This window comes from Mandrillus leucophaeus, unplaced genomic scaffold, assembly GCF_000951045.1.
Source record: "Mandrillus leucophaeus isolate KB7577 unplaced genomic scaffold, Mleu.le_1.0 Scaffold325, whole genome shotgun sequence".
NCBI classification, from domain to species: Eukaryota; Metazoa; Chordata; class Mammalia; order Primates; family Cercopithecidae; genus Mandrillus; species Mandrillus leucophaeus.
Window position 1 is genome coordinate 969276 of NW_012103421.1, and position 8633 is coordinate 977908.

The 8633-nt window shown below is 62.4% G+C and overlaps 1 protein-coding gene across 2 annotated transcripts in view; it reads right to left on the bottom strand.

The window, feature by feature from the left end:
• Positions 1-8633, bottom strand: part of KCNQ1 (potassium channel, voltage gated KQT-like subfamily Q, member 1) — a 405403-nt gene that overhangs the window by 269247 nt on the left and 127523 nt on the right. For both annotated transcript variants that reach the window (XM_011988197.1, XM_011988198.1), the window contains 4 exons: positions 6981-7107; positions 6331-6409; positions 5627-5723; positions 4765-4905 (listed from right to left, as the gene is read on the bottom strand). In XM_011988197.1, the coding sequence (XP_011843587.1) occupies positions 4765-4905; positions 5627-5723; positions 6331-6409; positions 6981-7107 (444 nt within the window). The remainder of the gene's footprint in view (positions 1-4764; positions 4906-5626; positions 5724-6330; positions 6410-6980; positions 7108-8633) is intronic.

Here is an 8633-nt window from a genome sequence, read left to right on the forward strand (position 1 = left end):
TCCGAAGATTCGCCCAGCCCCCGTGGGGCCGCCCTGGAGACTCTGGCCTGGCTTTCAGGAAGAGCTATAAAGGGGCTGACGCTGCCACGTGGGGGTGGGGGAACAAGCCAGCAGGCTCGCAAACTCTCAGGGTAAAAGCAAAAGCAAACACACACCCCAAAATAAACCCGCTTCCTTTCAGCAGGAGAAAGTAAATAAACGAACACAAATTCATGAGGGCCAGGCCTCCCCATCACACGGGGTCCTCTCTTCACTCATGAAGCCCGGAGCCCCACACACGGGCTGGTGGTGAAACCGTCAACATCCCCATGGCACCCAGGCCCCAGGCCGCGTCTTCCCCGAGGTACAGTCAGGCTCAGCACCCTGCCCGAAGGTGGCCCAGGTGACTGTGTCTTGAGGTCTCAGCTCAGATGTCACCTCAGGGAGGCTTCCCTGCTGCCGCGTGGAGACAGTCTTGCAGGAACACCCCAGTGGTGTGTCCCATGGCCACCTGTGAACCACCACAGGCCAGCACCAGCTCACACCATGCTTCTTGCTCCTGACCGTGACAGAGAGAGCAAGACAGGGCTGCCCGAACCCCTGCCAGTGCCTGGCACAGAGCAGGACCGCAAGCCACACGCCTCAACAGTGAGTCCACAAATGGAGACCCAGCCTCACCAGGAGGCCTTTTCGGTCCAGGGAAAGTCACCGCAGCAAAGGGATCGGTTGCGGCCTCTGGGACTACAGTCCTCAGCAGCCTGCGCCGCGGGCCCCACATTGGCCCTGGGAGATGGATTGCTGTCTCCCATGTGCAGATGGAGAAACTGAGGCACGCAGCAGGTGTGTACTCTGCCTCTGTCCCCAGGCCCACTTAGTAGGGCGGCTGAATTCGTTCCCCTTTGCATGGAACTCCAGGAGGAGGAAGAACCCTGACCCAGGTGCTCAGTTGGGGGCCGAGTCCTGCTGCGCCTCAGCCCACAGTGCCTTGGTTTCCCCAGCAATTCCTGACACCACCCCTCCCGCTGGGCAGTGCCAACAGGGCTTGCCTGTGACTGCCTGGGAGGCCCTGCCCTCACGCACACCCCTGCACCAGCCCCCAGCCCCGTCTGGCCTTGCCCCGCCAGGGTGTAGCATTGCCAGGGAGGGGGGAGTCTTTGGAGCCTCCAGGTGAGGAGAGAGTGAACGGCAGGCAGTGAGATTCCACTTCAAAAGGCGGCTGAAATGTAGGAATGGGGTTCCAGTTTTTTTACTCTCAATTCTAAATTTAGATGCAGAGGGGTAAACAGCCCGGCAGCCTCCTGTTTTTAGAGACCCCCAGGCGCTGAACAGAGAAGCCCGTGTTTGCAAGTGCTTCTCCCTCCACTCAAACTTTAACACAAACAAACGCATTTTGTTCCAAGGGCAAAGAAAAGTCTTAAATTCTCCCCAAACGCCTCGGCAGCCAGGGCAGGCGCCACACTTAGGGGATCCAGGAGTTCTCACATCCAAGTTGGGTATCCCCACCCTGGGGAAGGGGACAGGAGGGGACACTCAGCCACTGAGCTGGCACCTTCACTGGACAGCTGGCAAGGGGAGAGACCTTCCCAGGAAGCCCACCTGGGCCACCCACTGTCCTAGGCTGGACTGCATCCCTCCTAATTCATAGTCACTTGGCCCCACAGAATGTGATATTTGGAAATAGGCTCTTTGAAGATTCAATCAAGATGAGCTCCTCCTGGATCACCTGGGTGGACTCTAAAGTCAACAGTGTCCTCCTGAGAGACAGGGCCTGACACGGAGGAATGAGGCGGCCGCACACCGGGCACGCCTGGAGTCTCCAGCCACTGGGAGAGGGGAGGAAAGTTCTCCCTGAGCCTTCGGAGGGGCCGGCCCTGCGCACACCTCGCTTCGGGCTCTGGCCTCTAGAGCTCGTGCGTTTCTGTCGCTCTGGGCCCAGCAGTTCCAGGACTTTGTTGTGGCAGCTCCAGCACCCTCTCAGGGTGTGTCTGAGGGGTGAAGAGTCCACAGAGTCCAGGCAAGGCCTGGGGCAGATGTAGCATGATGTTCAGAATGGCCTGGCCTCCAGGAAGCCACCTCCCACCCAGTAAGGGCCGGTGGCAGCCCGGACGGATGGACGGACATGGAGCAGGCCTGGCTGCCTGGCCGGCGGGGGCGTGCTTCCCTCCCCAGTGGAGTGAAGGAAGCAGGACAAAGGAGCTGAAAGAAAACAACTGCTCAGGGCGCAGTTACAAATTGGCAAAACTGGCTTAAAAGCCCCCATCTGGGCTGCCCCTTCTTGCATTTCTCAAGTTCTGTTTGTCCGAGAAACGCCAGGAACACAGCCCATAACTCAGGCCTCAGGGGCCGCTCCCCCCAGACAGCTGCAGGGCAGCTGAATGGGAGCTGTTTGCCCCAGAGCCCCGGGCGGCGGGGGGCCCAGGGCGACCAGGGGCGCAGGGCCCGGTGGGAACAATGGCCAGGCCAGGGCGCGCGATGGCCGAGGCTCAGGCTGCAGCTGACAGTGCGGGCCGGGGCACTGATGCCAAGCCGGGCACAAAGGGGCCGTGTTCCCGGCCAGCGAGCGGATGTTTGCACAGGTGTGGGAGTGGGAGCGCCGCTCTGCCGCGGGCTGGGGGGCTGGGGAGTAGCGTCTGCCGTCCATAGCTCCAGTGGGCGGCCGGGAAGGCAGGCAGGACAGCACCGAAGGCTGGGCACTGCTTATCAGCCGTTCCGGGGCCAGTATCCACTGGCTTCCGCCACACCGCCACTCCTCACTGCCCACCTTGCCACCAGCCTCCTGGGAACTCTCCTGGCTTTGGGCAGTCCATCCCCCGAGCAGGCCCTACCCAGCCACACTCACTGCCGGCAGGCTCCCGCCAGGGGGCTGGGCCCTTCTGCCCAAACCTGCCCAGGCCTGCCACACTGGGGCCTTCGGGGACACAGGCCCCCAGGAAGGCGGGAAGAGGCCAAAACTGGGGCCTGCCCCAACCCAGGAGTTGTGTCAGCATGCCCCTGCCATCCCTGAGCAGTGTAGCACTTTGGAAGCTTCCAGAAAACCTGCTGACTCTGCCTATGTCAGGAGCCACTGCTGAGTGTCTGGCCTCACGGGGGACGCGGTGGGGGAGGGACGAGGCACAGCAATCACAGGGACATGCGCCTGCCTGGGGAGCCACTGGGGGACTTCTCGTCCCGCCCAGATAGGCTCTGATGGTGGTCGGGGGGCCCAAGAGCCAGCAAGGCTGGTTCTTTCTGGAAGGAGAACTCGGGGCAGACAGACTGGGTCCTGGCACCACCAGCATGTGTTGCCCACGGATGCCCTGCCCGCCCCACCTCCAGCCCCTGTGTGGCCCGCAGGCCTTGGCTCCCACCCTGTGTGGGCTTCGATGGCCTCCTCCACAGCCCCAGCCCCTGTCGCTACCACGATCCCATCTGACCTGTTATCGGGCTGAGTGAGTCCGGAGGTCAGTAGACAAGGGCAGACGCGGGGGCAGGCTTGTGGCGGCAGAGCAGGGGGCACCCCGTCACCTCGGCATTTGGGCTTCCCGGCCCCCACCCGAGGTCACTCCCCAAGGTGTGATGGTGCCACCCTGGGCCTTGGTGGCCTCTGGACGGCCCACCCGGCCCTGCAGCTGTGGGGGGAGATGGGATGGAGTCACTCCCTCCCCGCACTCTGGCCTCCAGCCAGCTGCTCCCCTCAGGGTACCCACGCGTTCCCCCTAGAAGCAACCCTCAAGCTCCATGTGTATATAAACGCCAGCTTTCACTGGAGGATTTGAAAGCAACCACCAGCTCCCAGAGGGACACTGGCAAGTTGGGCCTGCCCCTAAAAATGCCACAGCCAACGTCCTCTGAGCCGTGAGAAACTGCTGCTGGGCCCACAGGCCAGTGACATGGGACTCAGGGAGCCTGCAGCTAGGAGGGCGCGCCCTGATTCCTGCAGCTGCATCCTCATCGGAACATCTCCCTCTCCCACGTGCAAGCCTGACTCCCTCAAGGAAGCTGCCACAGACTCGGCCTGAGACACCCTGCCCCACCCTTCCTGTGCGGGCCCACGGAGCTTTGGGTGGCTTGGCGTTCCGGTGCGGGGATCCGCCTGCTGCACACCCGCTTCCCCAAGGCTCCTGCGCTGCTCCGGGTGGTTGCAACCCACTTTCACAACCAGGGGCAGCCTCTGGGCCCACAGGCCGGGTCCCTGCTCCCCCCCAGCTCAGCTGCACCTACGTCACCACTGCCCAGGGCCGGCTCCAGAACTTGCAGGCCCAGCATCCACTGGAAACACGGGGGCTCTCTGATCTCTGCTGGGGTCTCTTGAGCCATCGTGGTCCTTCCTGTTTGCTCTCTGGCTCCTTGGGGACAGGGGCACTCACAGGGCCTGTGCGGACCCTCAGAGACACGGGAGGTATGCATCTGACGCCGCTCTCTTGGGGCCCTGCCAGGGTGAGGGCCGGGGTGGAGGCAGAGAATGGGCAGCCTAGGATGATGGTGGGAGGCAGAGCCATGGGGGAGCCGAGACCGCTAAGCCCCCAACACACACTCCAGTGACCACTCCAACTTCCCTCTCAAATCTCAAGTTCAAAGACGAGACATTCAGAACTTCAAGACAGTGATGCCGAAGGACTCGACACTGAGTGTGGGGACCCGTGACAGCGGCTCCAAGCGCAGGTTTGTGGACAGAGGCCTGTGAGCACACAGGTGAGAAGCCCCTGCCAACAAGGCCTGAAGTCTGGAGACACCAGTGCCCTGGTGTCCTGTCACCTCTTCAGCCCCAGCTGCCCCTGTCCGCATGCCTGGAAGCTTCCGACTTACCACCCCCCACCACAGCGCATCTGCGTAGCTGCCGAACTCCACGCGGCCTGACTCGTTCACCGCGTCCTTCTCAGCCAGGTACACAAAGTACGAGGAGAAGATGAGGCCCAGGAAGCCAATGTACAGGGTGGTTATCAGCTCCTAGGCCAGAAAACAGACAGTGTCGGGCTCCAGGAACTGTAGGCTGGGAGCCTCCTGTGCAGACACCTAAGGCGGTGAGTCCCAGCGATCACTGGGCATCCCACGCCGCTCTAGCGTGGTTCACATGCGTGGGGCCGGCTTCAATATAACCCACTCCTCATCCAGTAAGTGGCAGGTGGGGGTTACCCTTAGAATGAGGATCAGCCCTGGGGTTGCCCCAGGCCCACCGTCTGGACCGCCGCAGGCTCCGGCTCTCTTTCCCGCCACATGACAGAACCAAGAATGGACCAGGACCCAGGAGATCCCCAGGGAGAGGAAGGGTCCCCTCACCCCACAGAGCCAAGGGCTGGTGCAGCTTGAGCCCATCCGGGCGCAGCCCTCGGGAAGGGGTGCGGGTGTCCCTGCCTTGACCGGGTTCCTGATTTGCCTGGGTTTTTCATTTCTGACTTTCTGTCTTCTTTTGCCCCCAGCTCAGAGGAAGGTGAGCACATCATCAGCCTGGTAGGCCAGGGTCACCGGCACCCGGCTGGGGTGAGCATCCAAGCTGGGCTCAGGCTTAGGCTTGCTCTGAGATCCTGGGCCCCGTTCAGGTACCCTTGCGCCTGGGCACCCACCGACCCCCAGGGCCTCAGCGCATCTCAAGCTGTCCTAGCGTGGGCTGCTCTGCTCCCTCCATCCTGCCCCCAACCCGGGCCCCACACCCCCAACCTGGGCCACCCACCTGGCGGTGGATGAAGACCACGGAGCCCAGGAGCCTCCAGGTGCCTCCCTGGCGGTCGACATGTAGCATCCTCAGGATCTGCAGAAAGCGGATGCCCCTGGGAAGGAGATGGTGTGGGGCTGAGGGAGCCAGGCTGGGCTCAGGTGTTCACTCCGGGCCTGGGGGTGGCCGATGGCATGGGTGTCCCTGCCCCTGCCGGGTGCCCACTCTGGGTGGGGAGGCCAGATATACATCCATCCCGACAGGGGCCTCGGAATTTCCCTCCCAGGTGCAGCCCCCCCAGAGTCTGCTCTGAATCTGCTCACACAGGGCTGGGGCTGGGGGTCGACCAGGTACCTCCAGATTCCCTCAGTCCCCAGACTGCCTTCTGGGGGAGCCCCTGGGGTCACCCCAGTTTGCAGATGGGCAGGCTATGTGCCCAGATGGTCAGGTTACAACCCAAGCCCTGGAAGCTCAGAGGCGCTGGCGTTGGGCCAGAGCCTAGGGCTGCCTGAGGCATCTTGAGTCTGAGCTGTGCCCTCCACACTTGCCCGCACCTACCCTGCTCCACCCACCCCAGCACATGGCTCAGTGTCCCCAGGGGCAGCTGGCACCAGGGCACCTTGCATCAGAGCAAGGCGGATGGGGCACGAGACCACCCACGGCTCAGGAGGGGTGCTCGGGGCAGGTTGGCATGGCAGGGAGAGCTCATGGCACAGACGCACCTGATGGCTGATGTGGCAAACACCTGCCCCTTGGAGCCCACGCAGAGGACCACCATGGAGGCCACAACCACGATGAGGTCTGTGGAGTACAGGAGAGGGGGGAGCTTGTTGTGGTCATCACAGCCAGGATCCCGGGGAAGAGCACACGCCCTGCTCTCATCTGGGGAAGGGGCTTGCCAGTCAGGCGGGTCAGGCCCTGATGACCAGGGACATGGGGACATCTCGGATAGGGAGACAGGCAGCGTCTAAACTGAGAGACCCAACCTCTATCCTGGTCATGTGGAGCCCCCAGCCCTTTCTGGGCCCTGTGCTGAGCCCTGCAAGGGACCAGAAAGGGCAGGGCCTTAGGCCTGGACCATGGTTCTCAGGCCGCCGAGGGCCACTGGCCCACCGTGAAGCTATGCTGGGCTGCAAGGGCTCATGGGAATCTGTAAGGGACCAACCCCCTACTCCCAACACCATGTTAGCGTCTTGGTGCAGAGGTGGCTGAGGGCCGCCAATGCTCCTATGCTGGGTCCTGGGCAGTCACCCGCTGCTGGCCTTGGGGTTCCCCCATCCTTAGGGGACTCCATCTGGTGGGGATCATGAGGTGGGGGTCATTCCTGGTCTGGAAACCTGGGCGTGACCTCCACAGGGCAGGCATGACTCACCGATGATGGAAATGGGCTTCCGGGCAAAGCGCAGCCGCCCCCAGAGGCCCACGTACTTGCTGCGGCAGCCGGCGGACCAGAGGCGGACCACGTACTCTGTCCCAAAGAACACCACCAGCACGATCTCCTGCAGCGACAGAGTGGGGCGCTCACTGCAGGCGGGCTCGGCCTTGAGTGGCTTCAGACCCTGCAACCTGTTTGAACCCAGCCAATGCTGGAGCCTCCACTGAAGGACACCCTGAGAACAGCAGGCCCAGGTCCTGGCCTGCTGGGGACGGCGATGCCTGTGCACAGAGGCCCTGGAGAGCCGAGTAGCTTCAGCTCACGTCCACAGGCGTGGAGCCCAGGTGAGGCTGCAGCTCTCAGGCCAGGACCACCCAGGCCAGAGGAGGCCCCACACCAGGAACTCCAGCCTGGGTCAGAGGAGGCCCCACACCACAAACCCCAGCCTGGGTCAGAGGGGGTCCCACGCCAGGAACCCCAGCCTGGGACAGAGGGGGTCCCACGCCAGGAATCCCAGCCTGGGACAGAGGGGGTCCCACGCCAGGAACCCCGGGCGCCCTCCATGAGAAGCATTTTCCCACCAGATCCAGCCCTGGAAAACCTCACAGCTGGCCTTTGAGTCTGGTATACCTGGGGTAGGGGCAGCCTCTGGACCACGTTGCCCTTATAGGGAGTCACCTGGCCCCTCTACACCCCAACACCTCCTCAACTCCACCGACACCAGAGGGCCGAGGTTCCTGGAGGAGTGGGAAGAAGATGCTCGGAGCTGGATCCCACCCCCTAGGCACAGAAGTGGGAACCTGGGCCTCAGTTTCCTCGGCTGTAAAGTGTGGATGCAGCAGTGCCAGGCTCAGTGGGCTTTCGCGGAGACTTATTGCCAAAATGCAGCTTTCATGTGAAGTGCAGCCCGTTGTGACACTCAAAGCATGGCGGCCACCTGCAGGCTCGAGCCCAGCGCCCAGGCAGCCGGGGTGTATGGGAGGCCCTTGGGGAAAGTATGTGGGGCTGGAAGATGAAAACAGCCCCCACATGTGAGAGGCGCTAGCCACACAAAGCCACAAAGCCACAGGCATACAGCGTCTCAGGCCCACTTCCGGCAGACTCCTGCCTGTCCTCCCTCAGAAGCCGGGCCCTGGAGGGGACTTCCGCTCCCACTGGGTGACAGTGGCTGGCCTTGCTCCCATGCCACACCCCCACCAGGGAGTCTACTATGAACGGTCAGCTGGACACTGCCATCGCTGGCTCCCAAATGTTATTAATTAGGATGGAATGATACTGACACCATCCAGCATGTGTTTGCGGCAAGCCCAATGGATAAGGGGAGACAGGCTGGGAGCTTAGTTGCTTTCCTTTTGGAAAAATGTTTTAGGCTCATGACGTCAGGTCCTTCAGGGGTCGGGGTGTGTGCAGTCAGGTGCATACGGGAGATGGCAGGGGTGCAAGGTAAAGAAAGGGCGTGGGCCGGGCACAGGGGCTCACGCCTGTAATCCCAGCACTTTGGGAGGCTGAGGTGGGCGGATCACGAACTCAGGAGTTCAAGACCAGTCTGACTAACATGGTGAAACCCCGTCTCTACTAAAAATACAAAAATTAGCTGGGCATGGTGGCGCATGCCTCTAATCCCAGCTACTCAGGAGGCTGAGGCAGGAG